This window comes from Carassius carassius, chromosome 40 (assembly GCF_963082965.1).
Source record: "Carassius carassius chromosome 40, fCarCar2.1, whole genome shotgun sequence".
Lineage (NCBI taxonomy): Eukaryota > Metazoa > Chordata > Actinopteri > Cypriniformes > Cyprinidae > Carassius > Carassius carassius.
Window position 1 is genome coordinate 18,745,078 of NC_081794.1, and position 22,826 is coordinate 18,767,903.

The 22,826-nt window shown below is 36.2% G+C and overlaps 1 protein-coding gene across 1 annotated transcript in view; it reads left to right on the forward strand.

Annotated features, from left to right (window-relative positions):
• cacna1g (calcium channel, voltage-dependent, T type, alpha 1G subunit) overlaps positions 1–22,826 on the forward strand; it is a 224,892-nt gene that overhangs the window by 94,580 nt on the left and 107,486 nt on the right. The window contains exons 2-4 of the mRNA XM_059532382.1: positions 375–487; positions 10,498–10,631; positions 18,829–18,926. Of these exons, the coding sequence (XP_059388365.1) occupies positions 375–487; positions 10,498–10,631; positions 18,829–18,926 (345 nt within the window). The remainder of the gene's footprint in view (positions 1–374; positions 488–10,497; positions 10,632–18,828; positions 18,927–22,826) is intronic.

Genomic DNA, 22,826 nt, shown 5'->3' on the forward strand with positions numbered 1-22,826 from the left:
TTATACATAATTTATGCAACACAGTCACATCAGTAAATTTGCATTAGTTTTTCTTTTTTTGAACTCTTTATCACTCACTTCAACAACAGTGAGGTAAATATGTATGCTGATAGCTTGGATGTCATATTTTTTTTTACAGTAGGTTTTACAAAATACTATTTCAGTCTACAGTATCTACTTCAGAATTCATGTTTACTTCAATGTGTTCCTTGCTGAAATTTGCTGTCAGTTTCTGAGTGAAACTGTTTCAGAATCCTTTTTTTTTCCACATAGGCTGCAATAATGTCATTTATTTATATTCTGAACAAGACGTTTGCTATTTTTCTGTGACTGCATGTATTTTCCATGTACTCTTCCTTAACTTCTGCTTCCCACATGGTTCGAGAGGGCCAGCATGCTGGTAATCCTGCTGAACTGCGTTACTCTGGGAATGTTTCAACCTTGTGAGGACAGCCACTGTGACTCAGAGCGATGCAAGATACTGGAGGTAAGTCTCATACCTAGAATACACCACCTTCCGTAACCTGATGTACTTTAAATAGATCAAAGAACAGATGGTAAACAGATTAAAATCTAATTGGACACAGACTTGAAATGAACTCAGTGTTAAAATGAAATCCAACAACTGTTACAACTCAAAAAAGGGAGGTTATTTTGAGGTGTTTGTCGTCGTCTCTCATGGAGCGCTGGGTTTCTCTAGATATCCTGAAGCATGTTTTGTTGAATGACTTCCAAGAGACACAGGAATGCCCCAGACCACATGTGTGGATAGGCAACAAAGAGATCCTCGTCTGTAATTCAAAGCAGATCATCACAGCAAAGACACTGCTTTAGTTTAATATTGACTTGGGAACATGGCTCAGGGACTATGATTTCAATCTGCTAAATTCCTTTTGCTTTGTTTAGCAGTCGAGTGTTTTGCCCTAAGGATTTCAGCTTTGGATGTTCTGCTATGGATGCCTTTTATCATTCTGGGACCCAGCAACCACTCACTTTTGTCCTCCATGGAGGACATTGATATTTCATATAAATATAAATATTGGGGATATTGGTGGAGGACATTTTTTTTTTCTTAAGAAAGTTAAATTCAGAAATACAGAAGGACTGCACTGTATTGATTCAAAATGACAGCAAAGACAGTTCTAATGTTAAAATGTAATTCTTTGTCAAATAAATGTTGTTTTGCTGAAAAGTTTTATTACTAATAATGTTAACACTGTAGTATAGGGACCAGTTCCCACTATTACCTAGTTTCTTATTAGCATATTATTAACATATTGGCTGTTTATTAGTACTCATAAAGCACATTTTCTGCATGACCATATTCTACAACCCTAATCCTTGCCAATACCTGAACTACCTTACTCTGTATTAGTAAGCAGCAAATTAGTTTATTGAGGTGATATGGTTTGTTAATAGCAAAAGTTGGACCTTAAAATCAAGTGTGACCACTGGTTTTATTACTAATAATATAAATAATATTAATATTAAAACAGGCATAAAATGCCTTGGAAATTGAAGTGTAAATATTATAGACAATAATAATAATAATAAAATACATAGTAAAGTGTTTTGTAAATTGTAATACTTCACATTTTTATTTTAATCAAATAAATGCAGCCTTGGTGAATGTAAGACAAGCATTTTGCCTGTAGTCTCATCTTCATTCTCTCCTGTTAACCTTAAAAAAAACTAAATGTTAATAAATAAAATAAAACAATATATTTTAATGTATGCTCCACATACTGTCATGAAGTAAATTCAATCGATAAATTCCCAAAACTTTTTTATTGGCTTTTAGAAGTTATATAACACTTTCAACCTCTCTTCCTCTCCATGTGATTCCTTTAATACTATGGGGGTGTCATAAGCGTTTGGAGGACTATATGAAAACAAATGAGCCTGAAATGGCCTGGCCCTAGAGAGGATTAAACCACATTAAATGAAGTGCTTAAAACACGACTTCAAAGCCACTCATCCAGGCAGCCATTGTAATCAGGCACTTCAGAATACAATGTGACTGATTGTGACATGAGGTGAATCGCCTCTTACTTCTGAGTTATTAAGCTAATGGTTGCTGTAATGAATGATACTAATCTGTGATCTTTACATTGTGACAGTGGGCCAAGTTCACTGTACATAGTGCCTGTGAGATGTGATAATATTCTGTTCAACGGCAAACTGTCACATAAATCTTATAACAATGGTGCAGTGGTTTGCCTCCAGACTGTATTTAAAAATCAATATTGACATACTTTTGACATAACGCTTGATTAGTGCACATTATTTAGTCATATATATGTATAAAACACACACACACACACACACACACACACACACACACACACACACACACACACAGACACACACACACACACACACACACACACACACACACACACACACACACACACACACACACAGCTATCCTTGTGGGGACTCTCCATAGGCGTAATGGTTTTTATACTGTACAGACCGTATTTTCTATCGCCCTACACCAACCCTACCCCTAAACCTAACCCTCACAGGAAACTTTCTGCATTTTTAGATTTTCAAGAAAATTCATTCTGTGTAATTTATTAGCTTGTTTACCCGTGGGGACCTGTGTGTATTCAGGTTTAAGTCCCCACCAGAATAGAAAAACAAGTACACACACACACACACACACACACACACACACACACACACACACGCAAACACACACTTCCTCTCTTTCACAAATTGAAATAAATACTTTTTTTGTATTTTTTATATATTATTCATTAAAATGAATCATGGAAAATAAAAAGTGCCGTGCTTTCCACACAAATATAAAGCAGCACTGCTGTTTTCAACATTGATAATAATACGTTACTTGAGCACCAAATCAGCATATTTGAATGATATCTGAAAGATCATGTGACACCGAAGGCTGGAGTAATGACTGCTGCGAATCCAGCTTTTCCGTCTCAGGAATAAATGTCATTTTAAAGTATATCAAAATAGTTCAAAAATATTTCCGTTTTTACTGTATTTTTTAAATGAATGCAGCCTTGTGAATATAAAAGTCTTAGAAACACTAATAAAAAATCTTACCAACCCCATACTTTTGAACAATATTGTGTTTTTTTTTGATGATATGAAAATAAAATTAGTTTTACACTTTAATGATTTAGGGTAGTATTGAATTGTATGGATATTGTTAGTTTGGCCATGGTTGAGGTACAGCTGAGGTATATCTATTTCAGAAATGTACTGTATATTGGAATACCCATGGTGCAAATTTACAGTGTTAAAACTGAAATAGGATTTAGAGGCACTTTCTTGCTGTGAGTTTCCTGGAACAATCATCTTTTACTCTCCACCATGCCTGGGTGAGATTGCTTTCTTTCCATTGAAAATGCCAAGTTTTCATTGGGATTTAATGGGAACAGATCAATTTCTTTGTTTGATTCTTGTTCTGTAAACTTGCGTTTTTCTGAATGATAGTAGTTGAAACCCGTAGTGCAGCTAAACCCCAGTTTTTGTGCATTCCCCTCCCTGCTTCTCATCTGAAGTAAATGACCTGGGCCGTTTCATCTCTGAGATCTGAGAATTTACAGCGATTATCTTCTCCAACTGCTCTATCAAATCACTCTCCCTCTTGCCATATGGAAATTAGTGTTCTTGGCCAGAAATAAGATTGCAAACCTGGTCATCAGGAAATGTACAAAGACACTCAATCAGTTCCCATCACTGTCAGTGAGACACGTCTGCTCCATAGCTGCCGTGACTCAGGTTAGCCCTCGGCATGAGCTCCAAAAGAACGCCTTTGGTGGATTAATGGAATTCAGCGAAATACAATAAAGCCGGGGAGCAGGTCTGCCATCTCTCTCTTTCTCTCTGTGCCCCTTCTCTTCTGCCCACACAACACATTATCATTTATTTCTTCAGTGCTTTCCTCTTTCCTTTTTTCCTCCGCAGGCATTCCTCATTTCCTTTGGAATTTTTTAATTTTCTGTCACTACATATCATTTTAAACATGACTTTCCTTTGTAAAACACAAAAGAAAAAGTCTTCTTATTCCAATGATAGTGAATTTAGTCCAGTGTTGTTTTGGTCCCCATTGGCTTTTACTGCATTTTACAAAAAACAATCTTTAAAATGTATTTTGTGTTTCACGATAGAAAAAGTCGTATGACATGAGTATGAGCAAATGAGTACATTTTTTCATTTGTAGGTGAACTTATCCTTTAAGTACCACATTCCAGCATTAAGATGTGCATGTGTATGTTGTTATGCAAGCTTTAGTTGAGTAGAGGGTGTAGGTTTCTGGGGTAGAAAATGACTTCGTATCATATTTAGGAGGAGAGTGCAGCGTCAAGTACTATGATGTGAACGGAGCTCACTGTGAGTTTAACAGTACCGACTGAATTGGCAGTTAATCTTTTGCTGTATCTTTATTTTTCTCTCCTTTTTTATTGCTCCCTGTAAGTGTGTTTGTGTGGATGATGAGATTCTTATGCATGGTTTGAACTACATAACTCTTGTACAATGCAGTATGATCTGTTCTAGTTTGGTTTTCTTAACATTCTCTACAGGTAAAGTGAGCATATGTTGTTTTTCTTTGAATCCCATTTGCCTTGGAGTCATGGTAACACTTTATTTTAAGGACCAATTTTCATTATAGTTGCTTATTAGTATGGATATTGCTTGCATATTAGCTGATTATTAGTACTTATAAAGAACATGCTTTATTACAGATGCCGACTAATACCGACAATAACACCATCCACTTTTCAGATATTTTGCAAAGTAACAAATGCCATGTGAACATGTACTCAATCTGCTCAATCACCAACCAAAGGCAACAGATGTGCAGTGTAACACCCTAACTCGAGAAAAACCAATAAATGCATCTGTTGTTGGTGTGCTGTTACGATAACTAACAATAACTATATTCAACTCACAAAAATGTTCTGTTTATTATTAGCGTATGCTTCAGTTACAGTATGTTGCCTGCCACTTTAAATGCTTGAGCTCTTTAAAGTTAGATGGATTCTGATTGGCTGTCAATGTTTTTATCACTCATCAGCTGTAAAATGTATAAATTAAATAAATAAAAAGGGATTCCAATTATAATATTGCACTGTTTCATTAAAACCTTATAGTTATTGATAGTTGATGTCATTCATGTCATCCTTTAGCCTTACGAGGAATTGAACAATTTAAATCATTAACCAATGCTAATCTGCTCTTTTAATGTATATCTCGTTTGCACATATTCAAATATGTTGCGTCAAAACTTCTCACATTATATTTTATATTTAAAGGGAAAATTCATTCATCATTTACTCACCCTCATGTCATTCTAAACCTGTATATGTTTCTTTCTTAAGCTGGCATTTTGAAGAATGCTGGTAATCAAACAGTTGATAGTATTTATTTTCCTACTATGGAAGTCAGTGAGGATCAACAACAGTTTGATTCTTCAAATTTTTGTGTTCAACAGGAGGGAGACTAAATAATGGCACAATTAAAATTTTTGTGTGAACTTCTCCTTTAAGTTCAGGTATGCCAAACGTCATTGCTTGTCATGTGTCTTGGTCTTCAGCAATTGGTGCATGAACATCTTATTTTGGGTTTGACGGCAAAAAAAGTCATACACACTTGGAATGACATGAGAGTAAGCAAATGATGACAGAATTTTCATTTAAGGGTAAACTATCTCTTTAAATGTTTAGTGAAAGCGGCATTTTTCATCAACAGATGTCAATGTAGGACAAATATCAGAGACTAAATGTGCATTATTGCGTTGATTTATGGTAGTGTGATGATTGGTGTTTTCCTGCTGCATTGTAGACGTCTCTTCATTTTCCTTCTAGACCCCATGATGTCATCGGCATAGCAACCGCTCTCTGCACACATGAATTAGATGAATTAGTAAGAAGAAGACAGAATGTATTTTTGTTTATCCTCAATGATTGTGTGTTGCAGCTTCCTCTTCTCTTTGTGTGTGAGTGTGTGCATCTGTGGGGGTGGACAGAAGGTCTGAAGAAGTTCTGGATTTAAAGAATTGTTTTCTCCAAGGAAAGGCCATCAGTTGCACTAGAATAACCTACTCACAGCGCAGACAATACACCACTCAGCTATTTGTACAACAAAGAGGACAACATGAGGAGATTTATTCAGTGCCAAAAGATCATCGCACACGCGCAAACACCCTCGCTTCCACACGCACAGATGAGACTGACTCTTTCTCTAAGCTATTTTTGAATGCTTCCCCAGAAATATGAAAGAGAAAGATGACATGTATTAAATAGAAATGGGTGGATGAGATGTGGTGGGAAAAATGAGGGAAGGAGGAATATGGGAAGAGGCTCTCTGAAACAAAGGAGATGAGAGACAGGGAAGTATAAAGAGGAAGATATTCATATAGTGTGCAGGGTGTGTGTGTGTGTGTGTGTGTGAGAGAGAAAGAGAGAGAGAGAGGGGGATAAAGGGAGAGGGAGAAAAGGGCTATAGAGAATATTTAACCCCTGAGCTCTACTTTCTGGCTGCGTGGAGACTGTGAGAGTGTTTTGTCAAGGGGTTCCCTTTCTCTACATCGTTTATCTTTGGAGGGAGCTGTGGAACTGTAGAAAGGCCTGTATGATGTACACTGACACACACCACACACAGCTGTGTGAGCCAGAAGCTCTACATGGACTGTGAACAAAATATATATATGGGTTTTTGGGGGTTGATACTGATACTGATATTAGGGAGTAAAGAATATCGATATATCGGCCGATATTCTTTGTGCATACTATACTATAGTATAGATCACAAATCTCATGGTTCCAATCACATTTTTAGGATCAGCAAGAAAATCAAAATATTTAAATTTAACTTGCTTTTCATTTATTACTTAAAGCGAAGTACATTTTTGATACCACAGCAAGTACGGCTAGATTAACTAAGAAAATTTAAACATGATTAAAAAGACAAGAGAACATTCAGTAAAAAATAAGAATACACAAATTACAAGCATAGATAAATACACACAGTATGTTACAAAAAAAAAATAAGCTTGGTAATATTCAAATACAGAAATTTAACAATTAGGGAAAATAACACTGCATAGTGTTTACTGTATAAATCAAATCAGAAATCAGATTTTTATCACAGCTGTTTTGTTGTTTGACGATCATTAATGGCCGTTGTCCCTTTAAGACCTGATGCACGGATCCGATATAATGATACACATCAAATCCCATTTCTGTCTCAGCTGTTTTCATTCACTTGAGACATAACTGACTGCGTTTACCTGAATGATTGTCAAGATGGTTATTTTGTCAATTTTGTCAATTTGTCAAAATACACTTGCATGTGTAAATATGAACAAACGATAAACTTATGCTCTATTATGGTAACATTTTGCAATTAATCCGCAGACCACATGCATGCCGAACCATGGGGCTTGGTCTGTGCTGATCACGGATCAACTACGATCCATTTAACCACTAGTATATTATAGTACAGTACCAGTCAAAAGTTTGGACACTTTCCCATTCATGTGTCCAAACATTCGGTTCTATATAGAATACAGTATATACATAAACACACTTTTTGTTTTTTTTGCAATGATCACTCAAATGTCAAACACCTATAATGATGTGACAGAGATGTGTAATGGATGCAGGGTATTTAACAATTTAACAATAAACTTTATTATCCAAAATGAGTCTAACATGAGTGCACTGAACATTAAAGTTGAAGTTTATACATCTTTAATTCAATTAAATTCCATTAAACTTTATTCCATTGAAGTTTATTTCACTTTGTCCCATTCATTCATGGACTTGTGCTTGTTTGTCTTCACACACAGTCGAAACTTACTTGAGAAGTGTGACATAATATACTTCTGTAAATAAATACAATATAAAATCACGTCTTGCGCATTTTAATGCCCTTTGAATGTAACGTGTATGTTCCCTTGGAACTGGAATCATGGCGTAATTTCAAGTGAAGTCTACACAATTTCAAGCATTTTATCTGCTTTATACGTCTGAAAAAAAAAGAGTTAATATCGGCGGCATTCACCGATACCGATATATTGACAAAACGGCTCTAATATATATATATATATATAAATAGGGATGATCAACAAAAGTGTGTTTTGGGCCAGTTGGTGGACTGTCTTTTGACTTATCAGTCCAGTAAATGTTATCACGAAATGTTACATCTTTTCTTATGTACTGTATTTATTTACTTATTATTCACTTACTTATCTACTGTTGCAAATTAAACTAGGTTGTTTATTTAATTTATTAAATGTAATCATTGTTAATTTTAATAAAACATAATCTTTTTTTATTATTGTTTTGTATTTCAATTTTTCGTACACTGCCAAAATGCTAAGGTCACTATAAAACATGACTTTATTTAGCTGGCTTAGATAAAAGTGTGTTTATGCATTTGGCTGTCATTGAGTAGCTATAAGCTGTTACTGTAAATTTAAAAAACCTAGTAATTATTTGTAATTAAATACATTTAATGACACAGATGATTAAAATATGAATTAATACATTTTGGTAACAATTTATTTTAAAGTCCAGTTCTCCTTATTAACAAACCATGAACTACGACTTTTGCCTCAGTGAACTTCTAATTTGATGCTTATTTATAGTAACAGTTGTAGGGTTATTGATAAATTTAGGTATAGAATATGGTCATGTAGAATATGTGCTTTATAAGCAGCCAATATGTTAATAATAGGCATGCTAATAAGCAATAGTTAATATTGAGAATTGGTCCCTACATGTATATTTTGCCTTTTTTTCATATGCTGCCAAAAAAAGTGACTGGTCAAGCAGAAACCATCCTTTTGTTGAGCATAGTTAATGTACTGGGCAGAACCCTTTTTTCAAAGTGAAATTTCAGTATGATGATATTTGTGTAATTTATAGTGAAATTATTATTATTTTGTTTTTATGTGTTCACATTAAGGCAGATAATTAGAGAACATTAGGGCATGGTTTTAGGAGATCTATCTCTGTCTGAACAGACAGTCTCTTCCCTGAACCATTAATGCAAAATGAAAGCTTGCAGATTCTCCCCTCGTCCTCATTCTGACAGCATTGTTTATGGATGTGTTGTGTTTTACCATTAACTTTGAATTGGCAAGTACTGTAGTACTCTATAACCAAAATGTCCACTATGTACAATACAAGCAGATCAGGGATGAGGTAATACATTAGCGCTTGGCTCTGAATAATGTCCAATGCGACCGTAAATTCTCTCCACAGTGGCTTAATTAACATTCCTTGCATTGTCAGAGTGCAAGGGCTTTGGCTGGGGGAATCCCTCACTTAAGAGCTTTGACTAATGTCCTCGCTGGCTGAGAATGCCCAGGTGTCTTTCACTGATGGTCGACCTTGAGGAAACGACTGTCACTGAGTTCATATGGCCGCCGATGTCTCAAGGACCCGGTCTGTGCTCAAGACCTGACAAACAGCCTTTTATATCTGCCTGACGGAAATGCAATTTAGTATGGTCCAGAAATGCACCATCTATTGTTAAAATGAAATTAAAGGTGGTCTGAATAGGTCACCAGTCTAGCAGATTTTCCTTCCATGCATTTAGTTCTAATCAACAAGTCATTATTCAACAGCAATAAACTGAATATTCAGTTAATTGACACTATGTGTTTCTCATAATTGCCTTATGTAATATATCTTTAGAAAATTGGCAATTTGATTAGTATAGTCTTGTTCATTTTTAGCTTTACAAAGGAGTTTTAGAGAGAATAACATTTTCACAGTCTGTCAGAATTGTCCTTCTGACTTTATGGTTATTAGCACAAACTTAATTTACTGACACAGACTGAGAGGCCCGTTCACACACACCACATTTTTCCATTACACTGTTCTACCTTTTCATTGGTTTTCTATGTAAACATTCACTAGATGGACATCTTTGACTGTTGCATTCATGTCTTATGTGACAGAAGTGTAACTTTATAAACGTGCCTCAAAGCGTTTCTTTTCCCCCTTCATTCCACTGCCCGCATCACACTTTATTTAAAGCAAAAATGCTTTCAGTTTACTTTTTAATGCTGTATTTTTATGCATATTCATTTAAACTCCAAATTGCTGATCATTTTCTTGTATATGTAGATCTAGTAAGTGTTTTTTTTTTAATGCATAGCACATTTCTGGTAACGTAAGCAGGGGATTTATGGGTAAAGACTTTGTTGAGTTGGCTGTTTGTGCCCACTCAGACTTGCTGAGATCTCTGTATAAGGATGAGTCAAGGCTTATAGCCCTTCAGTACATGGACACACACACTCACACACATTATACTGTGACATCAAAGTGGAAATTTAATATTCATCTGCATATGCCTTTGGATGGTTTATGTCTTTATTTATAAGTTGTCCTTAATTTAGTACGAGCTCTCCTGATCAAGAGAAGAACATTTTTTGCAAACACTGATTTGGCCAGTGCAGCATTTTAAGATTTTGCTAACCCTTCGAATATTTCTCTCTCCCCTCAGGACTTTGATGATTTCATCTTTGCTTTTTTTGCCATGGAGATGGTAATCAAGATGGTTGCACTGGGCATCTTTGGGAAAAAATGTTACCTTGGAGACACCTGGAATCGGCTAGACTTCTTCATTGTGTTGGCTGGGTGAGTCCTGAAATTAGTTTTACAAAGTTTTTTTTTTTGTATAAGTGTGAATTTATGCACCTTGTATTGACCTTTAGTGTTATGCCAAATGAAAAAAAACCCTACATATAAAACACTACCATTTAAAAGTTTGGAGTAAATAACTTTTTTTCTTTGACATTACTGTTACTTATTGAAATTTCTATCCATCAAAGAATCATGAAAAAAAATAAATAAAATTTACATAAATATATTTAGAAGCACAATAACTTTCAACACTGGTTATAATAAAAAATGCTACAAAGTTTCCAAATCCAAATTTGTATTTTAAATTGTAATATTTCACAACTTTATTGCAATAATTCACAACTGTCTTTACAGTATTTTTGATCAAATGTTTTTTTTACTGATATAAAAATATGTAATTAAATTTAATTTAGAGTACTTCTTGTGCACAATGCACATTTCTTAATATTAAGCCTAAGTGTATTTTAATCTCACTATTGATGAGAATTGAATGATTTTCGAAAAATTTTGGTCTTTAAATGTGAGATATTTAAATTGTACCTGAAGTATACCTGCAATTGCTCCACTTTAGCACAATCAAATATACTTATGTTTATCTTTAGTTGAACTTCAGCACTACTTCTGCAAAATTAAAGTACAATCTGTACAAAATTAGTTGTTCCAATTTAGCAGATTTTAAGTATGCCAGTACCAAAAGTACAGTTACAGGCTATTTTTATCAACTACATGAATATATAAATGTATTTATACTGTAATATACTTATCATTAAATAAATGTATTTAAAATATATTTTAGTGTATTTATTTTTCAATAGGGAACATATTGCTAAGTAAATAACGACAGAATTGGGTTGCTGCTAGTTCTGTCTGTTATCAGCCTGTGCTTCTGAATCAGTCATGTCACACATGGTTAGCTGCAAATACGCAATTCTTCAATGCATCTGTGTGAGTGTCAAAATAATCTTTATCACTGCCAGATTCTACGTTTATGTGTATGTGTGTCTCAAGTCTTGTAAATAGGGCACGCAGTTGTGTGAGGCACTTTGGTGTGAACAACTAATCTATGAACATGGGTTTGTAAACACCATAAAACAAAGAGACTGGTATTAAATACAGAGAGTTGTGTAAATGTGTGCCCTGGGAAATATAGTAAAGAATATGTGCATCACTAATATAGATCTACAACTTTTGAGAAAGCCATGAAAGTTCAGAAAAGACAAGCTTCTTAGTGAATAAAAGATTTGTGGTTTGTTAGGTGATGTTTGCTTTCCAAGAAACACAAGCACTCCCATTCCCATTCCTTGAAGCTTGTCAATCATGACTCAGTGGCATTATGGTCTTACATCTCTCATGGGTTATGTTGGTAATCTCATAGGATTATGTGTTGAGATGGAAGCAGTTTCAGGAGACATCATCCAAAGTTTGTACAGAAGATATCCATACAAGAGTGACAGACAGCTGGCTTGTTCCACCGTTGGCACAAACTAGTTTCCCCTTGGGTTTTTGATACTTCTCCAGATGAAACGAAACCACCAAGACCATCAGTATATCATTTTAAAGATTCTCGGCAATTTGATCAGTTGTGGTACTATCTGAAGAATCTGGACCGTGGTATCAGGTACCATGGTTTTTGATTTATACCATAATTCTGAAATGGTATTCTCATGATACTTCAAATTACTTCCAAGAATACCATGGTGCTGCTGTGGTATACATCCAAAAATCAATGGCAGTAGTATAGTGACATATCCTAAAAGCTGTGTTACTTGTCCAGTATCCAATGTAGTACCCAAAAACCATTGCAGAACAACAGATTTTGTTTGTTAGTACTAAGATTCATTTATTTTTTTGGGCTTTGGTTAAAATTGGCAGGCCAAGTAACATAAAAAAGTGTAATTCATTATAAACCAGAGAACTTGGAGGCATGGTTTATATGAACCATTTGTTTCAGTTTAAAGGTTAACATTTAGTGTCTTTTTTCCTTCTGGAGAACACTCTGATGCAGTAAATCAGAAGTCTAAAACTCACTTTAGCCTGCTTACTATGTGAATAAATTGATGTTGGTGGTTCAACTAGATGGTTTGGTTTCCAAAACCCCCTTCACTCAGACATTGTTTTGCTGAATCTTCTGTTCTTTTCTATCTGAGGTGAGCCAGAGAGCTCATAGAAATCGAAAGATCTTGGCGGCTGTGCTGTGGATCATATGTCTATGTGTGTCTCATCTGCAGAGACATTGAGGCGAGCTTTCCCTCTTCTCAATCTTTCAAAGCAAACCCTTAGAGAATGCAGACCCTAATACACCCCACCAAGACAAGGTATCAGTTTCAGACACCCGCAGCGGTTTGGCAACTTCTGCTGAATCACTTTTAAATTAGTTTGCCCTTTTCCTATCCACAGTCTTCACACACACCGAGTTAAATACACAAAGCTCTCCAAATCCACGGGGCGTCTACAGGGATAGTGACAGTGTCTTCAGGGATTGTTTTGAGGCTTTTTAAATGCTCGATGAGACACAAAAGCTTTTACGATTTTTAACGATTTTTAACGAGAGATTGGGTATAAAGACATTTCTAGAATTTCTTCTAGCATACTTTGCCATAACCTTGATGGAAGTGAGTTTTACGAGTTTTTCCATAATGCTCTACCAAATGTTGCATACTTTGACAAGGAACCAATTTGTTATTATTTCAGGCATTATTCTCTCATGCATTTTAATGCCAACTTTGGCCTAGACAGGAAACAGATACAAGACAAATTGTGTCTTTTATTTTTGCTTAAATATTTCTTTTACTGGATAACCTGGTGTTTTTACACTGTTATTTTTCATCAGTCCCCTTAATGGTATGCTGAATGTTTTGTACCTCAGCTGGGATGTGATGTATGATTAGTCTGGAAGCTTCAAAAGGCCAGGCCCAGATATCTTAATCTTCTCTCTTTTCCTTCCTCTTCCTCATTCCACTAATTCTAAAGCCTCCTCTTATGATCCACTTCCATATATTCTTCTCTTTCATGTTTTTATTTACATTTTTTCCACAACCATATTTACTACTTATGGTCTTCCTCTTCCACTTTTATATTCTTCTTATATCATTACATACCGTACATCCCTTTCCTCTCTTTTTTACCTCTTCATCTTCCTCATCCTCTTTCCCCATCCCTTTTTCCTTTCCCTTCCCCAGTATCATTGGCACTTTGCCTGTAATTTGGCTGATAAAAGGGAGTGAAGGCTCTGACTGTCTTCCTGGAAACATTTAAGGTTTTTAGCTTAGAGAGACCCTTCAACTTACTTTCTTTTTTTCTGGTACACACTTACCACTCATTTTAAACCCAGGAAGCTGACCCTGAGAGCCAGGATTGACATAATTGACATAATACTCCACCGTTCAAAAAGCCCTTAAAGTTATTTGAAGATTTTCTTCACTTTTATAGTAAGAATAATTGTATCTATCTCGTGATGGCCTCACATGAATGTCTTGGTGAGAAAATGCGGATAATTTACTTTCCTTCTGGGTTGTTTGACATGACGTGTATTCTGCTTCATATAGAGAGCTGTCAGTTTCTGGTCAAGTCAATAGTTCTAAGGCTAGCACAACCTGTCAATGTAATTGTCATCGTTCTTGTCAAAAAAGCTGACAGTTCCTGTCTTTTGTGTGACTGTCACCAGAACATGCAGAAGACGCTTTCATAAGCTCACTTCTCAAACCATCTACAACAGCTAATGAAATCTACTTTTTTATTTCTATTCTAGCTACCAACTGAGAACAGAGTTTAGAGACAGGTCTGCTCTAGATTGAATCAGAGTAAAAGCTCCTGATCAGGTCATGACCCACATCGCCAGTGCTAATAGAGTCTCTTCAGGCCTGAATGAGGATTCCGTGCTGAGGTTTAAAAATCTTCAGGAATGCCATTTGGCCAGGAGGCTGTTGATGACACTGGCAGCATCCAGCGCTTTCATCTTAGGAGTTCTTCATCTCAAATTTGTTTATAGAGACGCCTGGAACTGATAACACAGTCATTCACAGATACGAGCAGATGGCTGAGAGCCTCCGCACATCCATTTAGCTGAAATTCATTTACTAACCTAAAGGGAAAGAGAAGGAAGGCAAAATATTTGCTTTTAATAATTGTTTTGTTAGAAGAGTTGGTGAAATAATAGCAATAGTACAACAAAAAATCATTAAGTCTGCATGATTTTAATAATGCTTAAATGTTGCTTTTGCAGGTTTTTTGACACTTGAATGTCACCATATACCATACTTGAACACTCTTTAGTTAAAGGTTCTTTATTGGCATGCATTCATGTTTCTTTTTTAAACTGTTCTTTTAAAAACTGTTCACTGAAGAAAGGTTTGAACCCAAAATGGTTCTTAAATGGCAATACTGTGAAAAAAAGAACCATCTTTTTAGGAGTGTATGGGTCAGTAGACTTCATCAATAGCCTCCTTTTGTGTTCTATGCAAGAAAGAAAGTCATACAGTTTTGAAACAACCTGAGGGTAAACATATAATGACAGAGGTGAATTATTCCTTAAGGTTCTCATTTGATTTGGTAACTTTAATGAAAAATTCATGCTTTGAATAATGACCGTGAATCGTCACTCACAATCTGTCTAAACAAATTTTATTCAAACAAATCTTGCAATTCTTAATCAAACTACTGTCCTCATGAGGCAGAGGAGAATCCAAATGTCCACCACTGCTTCTGATTTAATGATGCTGCTTCGGCTGTTTCCAGACCTGCTGCTGATACACATTATGTTCAGACCCAGACTTTGTCAATTAGATGGGACAAGGACAAAGCATTACGAACAAAGTTTATCAAACATTTTCTCAAGGAAAAAAAGCCAGTTATTGGACCTCTTCATTCATTTTTTTTCGACCCATCAGAGGAACGCTTTTTAGCTGAGGTACACAGTCCAAATCTAGTTACCTCTTCATCCACTCGAGTTATACATCTGCATTAGCTTCCATTATTATTATTATTCTGTAAAGCGATCACAGAGTCCCAGAATGGGTCAGTGTTGACATAGTATATAATGTATATAGTCTCAAGGGGAAAGACAGATAGGAAAGAACAAAAATGGCTTTATTCTTCATTAAAAGGGTGGGAAGAGTAGTGCTGCTCTCTCAGACATTCTTTCTCTTTGAATTGGAATACTCTTGCTTGGCTTAGGTGTTGAGATATTGTTTTGAAGAACACTTATTTGAGAAACTGAAAGGAACATGTCTTTTTGCTGTTCTGAATTTGAGGCTAGGGGCGCATTATCCTATTCCAACCATAGTAAATCAGTCTGTCCCATCTCATAAAAACAGAAGAGCACCCCTGACGGCAATTGTCTCTGAGAGCTTGTTGAGAGAGAAATAAATACAAAAGTACAAGACAGAAATATAAAACTGAAGATAAATATTGTTTGAATCTCTCTGTTGGTCTCTGTTTGTGAGCTGAGACAACTAGACAGGCCCCATAGAATCAAAATGGAAGTTTTGTAGCTTTTAGTCCACACCTGTTAGCTCGAAGGCAATTTGTTCTCCAGAATAGCTTTTAGCAGATTTAGATAAAATGAAGCAGAAAGCATTTCTATTTATGCTACCTTTTAAATGGTTTTAATATTTTTGAAAGAAGTCTCTTATGCTCAACAAGGCTACATTTATTTGACCAAGTAAAAAAACACAACAAAAAAAACACACCAGTTTTCTATTTTAATACATTTTAAAATGTAACTTATTTCTGTGATTGCAAAGCTGAATATTCAGCATTCATTACGCCGGTCTTCAGTTTCACATGATCATTCATAAATCATTCTGATTAAAAACATTATTTATTTTCACAGTTGAAAACAGTTTTGCTGCTTAATTTTTTTGTGGAAACCTTTACATTTTGGTTTACGTAACATTCAAAATATTGTTATATTCCCATTTTTTATCATTGTATCCTTGTTTAATAAAAAAAAAAAATCTTACACCACACTTTTGAAAAGTATTTTAAATAATTCACAAATACCTAAAATATAACTGAAAAGATGAATGTGACGATCTCCATTAAGGATGTTTTACAAATGATTTACACAATTTCTGCATAATTACATTTCCCAGTCAAGGAAATTTCCATAAATACTATTATGCTAATGTTCTTACCATAATAAAACCTATCTCTGATTAGCATTTGTAGCATTTTGTCATTTGTATTTGGTCTAAAATGAGATGCCATAAATAAGACAAAGAATTTAATTCATGTGGACAGACTGAGAGGGAATGTGAGGACAGAGTATGTGTGCGTGTGTTGTTAGGGGTATCTTCCTTCTCTATCTTAATGGAGAGCTGATTGTTCGGAAGTGAGCCTCCTCTGAAACTCGCCTCATTAACCTGCCAGGTGGTGGAAGACACCAAGCTCTGATTGAACTCTGGCCAGGACGGCTGCTTTGAAGACCACAAGGGACTAGAAAGAGAGAGAGAGAGAGAAAGAGAAGCATAAAGCATCTGAAATACCCCATGCACTCTGTTGGAACCTTTTTACGTAAACCAACAAATCTTGCATTGATCATACAGAGCAACCCTGGTTCATAATGTCTGAAATGGAGCATGTCCCAAAAGAGCTGGTATTTCGAATGCTGCAGGAATTTAAATGTCTTTCAGTCCTTTCAATAATCTGTTGTAGAGCTGTTCAAACAAGACACAACAGCACGCTAGCTTTTTCTCTCTCTCTCTCTGTAGCCGGAGATCGATTCGAGCGGATTTCTTATGGATGTGGAAGGCCACAGTTGTTTTGAATCTGGGACCCTTGGCTCGCTCGTACTTTTCCTATTATAGTGACCTCGCAACTGGCATTGTATAGCAGCGTGGAGCTGTTGTTGATTGTGCGACCATGTTTTCAAGAAACAGAGAGATTCTGGGAAGGTGTGTCATCCTTCACCATGGCCATTCCAAACACAAACAGATAACAGAAGTGAGGTCTAGGTGCCGACTGGACAAACACCCAGGTCTGACCCTTCACTTTTTGTTTATGTGTTTGCGAGCGGCCATATTATTGATTCATACGTGTGTACAATAGAAGTAAGAGGCTGTTGACGATATCACATTTACACACGTCCTCCTTGTTTAGATGCATCCTTCGTCCCTGGGGACATTTTTGTGGAGTGTCCTCACGCATGTCCTGTCTCTCTCCTTCTTTACAGGCATTTTGTCCTAAGACTTTTTCTCTCCTTTCTCCATATTCACTTCCTGTGTTCCCCTTTCGATATTTTCGTGTTTTCTTCATTCCCATTCTTTCAAATTTTAGTCTCAGTCACCACTGTTATTATTTTTGCAGTCCAGTCGCCAGCTGGTTTCCATCAAGCCCAATCAGTGCCTTCAAAGCTGTTCTGCACATTTCAGGAGCAACAAAGTCAGAACACATTTCCTCACTGCCCTGCTTGGCTAATGGGGCTCGCACTGTTTGCACGTCACTGACTTCACTCGATCCATATTTGAAAGAATGGAGAAACACCCCGGATCACGCAGCTTTAATCTAAGCAGGCCATGTGACCGTGAGAACCCTCATCAACATGTGCATATGCTTATCGACATCAGCTTTATGTATTAACTTGATACATACTGTAATTGTACATTTTTTAAGTTGTTGTATGGCAAGAAATGGTTATTGGGTTTGCAATTACACGGTTGCAAGCTCACAGGCACATAGAGACACACACTTTGTTTATTTTCTACAAAAACATGCGATTCTTTCATGTGCCTCACTACGAAGTTCACATGTGCGGAGCAGCTGTGCATGTGTTTGTTTGCGAAAGCTCTACATTAACCTTCCTTCCACCTCTCTTTGACCTAATTGAAAACGATTCAGTGTAATTGCTTGATGAATCCTGATTACTTTCGATTGATCTACAGTATGGCGTTGGCAGTTCAGCAGAAAACACGCCACTAATGTGTCTGGGCTGTCAGTGTTTATTTGAAAATATTGCTGGCCTTTTATGCTTTGTTGCCATAGTAAGTGATACATATGGAGGATATTCATTAGTTTAAAAATCAGATCAGTTTTTGCCTTCAGGTGATATTAAAATTCCAATAAAATCCAAAATGTGGATTAATTAACAGATGCACTGCAAATGGGGGTAATGTGTCTTCATTAGTATGTGCATACATTCTAATATCTTGGTTTATTGAAAGTTGAAACTCTTTTTATTTGTGTGTGTTTACAGGATGCTGGAATACTCTCTCAACCTGCAGAATGTTAGTTTCTCTGCAGTCCGAACGGTCAGAGTACTTCGACCTCTTCGGGCTATCAACCGAGTGCCCAGTGAGTACAATATCAGCAACCATTTTCCAAATTCACTTGCTAACATTAGTTAACTTTATTAGTTTACATAAAAAAAAAATAATAAAAAAAAAAAAAATATATATATATATATAAATATAAAAATATATAAATAAATAAATAAATATAAAAATATATAAATATATATATAAATTTTAATATTATTTAATATGCCTGACCTAACATGAACTAACAATAAATGGCTGTATTTTTTTAATTAACTAATTTTTAACAAATATTAATAAATAGAGTAACAAATTTATTTCTGCTTGTTAGTTAGTGTTTGCTAAAGCAATAAGTAACATTAATTGAATGGAATCTTATTATAAAGTGTCACAGACATTCCTGAATGAATCTTTTTTTTATTATTATTGGTTTAGTAAATGATTCAGTCACTCAAAGACAGTCACATGGTTCATTCCTGAACGAGTTCAGGTTATGAATGAGTTAGTAAAGTAAATGATTCAATCACTCAAAGGCAGTGATTTGTTTTTTTCTTGAATTTATTAATGTTAAACAGTCTTGTCTGGAAAGTGCAAAACATGCACAGTAATTCATAAAACAAAGCAGGTTGCACCGCAATAAAAATGTCTTTTTATATTATATTGAGATCTAATGCTTGTGTTCTTTATACGTTAGTAAGGATTTTGCAATATTATGTACACCCCAAATAATCACTTTTTAAAATTTTTATTATTATATATTTTTTAAATGATTTTCTACTATTTCTACCAGTTTCTGCTGTAGAAAATAAGAACTCAGAACTTAATTCAGTTTATTCATTCTCTGCATTCAATCATAGAGTTTATTAAATTCAGAATGTTCTATGTTGAATTACATTATTTAAGCACCGTGGTCAATTAATGCAATTTAATCAACATTTGAATGAGAAATGTAGCCTGGGCTCTGTCATATACCAGAGGAGTTCATGCCATTTTAGGAACTTTAGATTTATAGATCATTTTCCTCTTCAGTGCTTTTAACGGCTTCTCTCTTTGCACACACACACACACACAAAGAAAAAATAATAGAGACTGTCTCTCTCTCTCTCTCTCTCTCTCTCCCTCTCTGAGGCAGGGTGATGATATTTCATTGGCCACATCTATGTATACCGGATGTTTTAATCACCCTACGTGCCAAAGAGATGCCCGCGGTTCCCCCGCGACTCTTATTTCACGAGGAGCCATGTCTGGCCAATTCAGCTTGATGTCCCTATTTGTGGAGAGTAGTAAAATGCATATTGAACAATGGTAGCATTTAGCTGGAATTTTTTCACTAGCCCAGCTAAGGTTTTGGTGAGGGTAATTTGTGAGGGGACCTCTTCAGGTGTCACCCCTCTGAATATGGTTCAGTATGTCTATCAGTCCGACAGACAAACTGCCCCTCTTCTTCATCAGAGGAGCAGGCCGTGTTATTGTGGTACCCATGAAAAATGAGTACACAATATGGTTGTGTGAATAATAATAAAGTACTTCATGAATGTCCATATGAAAGGCATAGAAGGAAGATATTATTATTCACACAACCATATTGTGTACTCATTTTTCATGGGTACCACATTATTCACTGTAGGCCTCAAGGGTCACAAATGGCATACAGGTGTCTTCCTTCTAGTTAAGTTAGGAGCAGGAGTGCATCCATCTCTGTCATGATTAATTACTAATTGATACCTGTGGTAATCTGAGACAGGGGGTGAAGTGGTAGCAGACAGTCTAAATCATTATTCAGGACCCACCCACAGGGCCGTAGCTGGGGTTTTTCGGGGCCCCGGTGCAGGTTGTACCAGTGGGCCCTGTTTGAAATTGTTTAATTTATATGTTCATTCTATTTATTTATTTCTGCTAATTGCACAATGTTTAGGTTGTTTCATGTTTGTAGGTGTCCAGGTACAGAAAACAAATAATTAAATATAAAACAGCACTGCATAGTCTTCACTGTAAAAATTAAATTAACAGTCAAACCAAAATGTATTCAGACACCTTCAACTTGTATTACATTATCACAGTTTATTTGCTCTAGTTTATAAAATGGTAATAAAATATGAAAAGAACTCAGAGTTGAACTGTCAGAACAAATTCATCTTGATAATGTCAGATAACTTTGATAGAAAGATATGTAATGGATTACAATCAACCCAAACTTCAGACAACTGTTAGTATGACAATATTTACACAACTATCAATACTTTGTTGAAAAATTACCAAGCAATGTTTAATTTTGTTCAGTCTGTGGTGTGAAAAGGTTGCATTAGCAATTCAGGCAAAAAAACACGTAAGCAAAACATGGTGAGGTCAAAGTGTCTGAATTATTTTTGGTCCCATTTTTTTTTTCTATCAATTTCACTAGTTGTCCAATGTATGAAGATTTTTTGGGTATAATATGTCACAGCTCGCTTTATTTTGCTATACTCTCTTACCTAAATTAATTATAGTGTCCTGCACCTACTATTAAAACTTAAAAAAATGGATTAATATTTTCTTGGATTAACATTACAGCAGCTAGTAGAGAAAATTAGGCGGGGTCACTATAAGAGACGATGAAGCATCCAATATAATACACATTCGATATATTTCTCAACTGTTTACTTTCACTTAAGACATAACCGACAGTTTTTTCGAACATACTTTCCAAGACGGGTATTCTGACATATTTTGTCAAGAGCAAAAAGAGGCAAATTCTGTGTTAAAAAATTGTTTTGAGACGCCTCTCTCTGCTTGAGCCCTGAACACCAGAACATCGTGGTGCTGAAATGGGCTTTTTCACATCCTTTTCTGTTTGTTTAAACTGCGATTTGTGTTTGTTCGTTCAGGTGCAGGAGGAAGTTTGAGGAGAGCTTCGCAAAGGAGAGCTGGGTTCAGTGTCGCTGTCTGTCAGACGCGGGTCTGAGAGATGCGTGCGCACCGAACACAGCACGCGAGTTGAGATTTTCCGCGTCTTGTGTTTGAATGATTTAAACTCTTTTGAATGTTTAAATTGGAAAGTGGTCAGGCTTAAAAACACATGAAAATGATAAGCTTTCGTGACGACACGCAGCAGTGGCCTGTCAACTGTCCTGTTTGTCTTTTTAGGATAGCCTCAGCCAGACGGTTGAGATCGGTGGGGGCCGTGGGCCCCTATAATCGTCACCACCTTTCACCCCACTTGCGACAGCCCTGCCCACCCAGACTAATTAAAGGCCTAATGTTTGCATTATAAAAGCAGCCATATCACCCTGTAGCCCAAGGCTTGTTGCCTACTAAAGCTAAGCAGGGTTGAGTCTGGTCAGTAACTGGATTGGAGACCTCCTGGGAAAACTAGGTTGCTGCTGGAAGAGGTGTTAGTGAGGCTAGCAGGGGGTGCTCTCCCTGTGGTCTGTGTGGGTCCTAATGCCCCAGTATAGTGAAGGGGACACTATACTGTAAAAGTACTGTCCTTTGAATGAGACATTTAACCGAGGTCCTGACTCTCTGTGGTCATTAAATATCCCAGGATGTCCTTCGAAAAAAGTTGTAACCGGCATACTGGCCAAATTCGCCTATTGGCCTCTGACCATCATGGCCTCCTATCCATCCCTATATCTACTGATTGGCTTCATCACTCTGTCTCCTCTCCACCATTAAGCTGGTGTATGGTGGATGTTTTGGCGCATTATGGCTGCCTTTGCATCATCCAGGTGGATGCTGCAGACTGGTGGTGGTGGAGGAGTCCCCCTCCCTTCTATGTAAAGCGCTTTGGGTACCCAGAAAAGCGCTATATAAATGTAACAAATTATTATTATTAATTTGTGAATTATTTTATCTGTGGCTCGCCTGCTGCGGACCATCGCTGGGAAAATGAGTAACAGAGATGTCTGTTGATCATATTTGTCAGTTTTCACTTTTTTTTTCAGCACTAAACAAAACA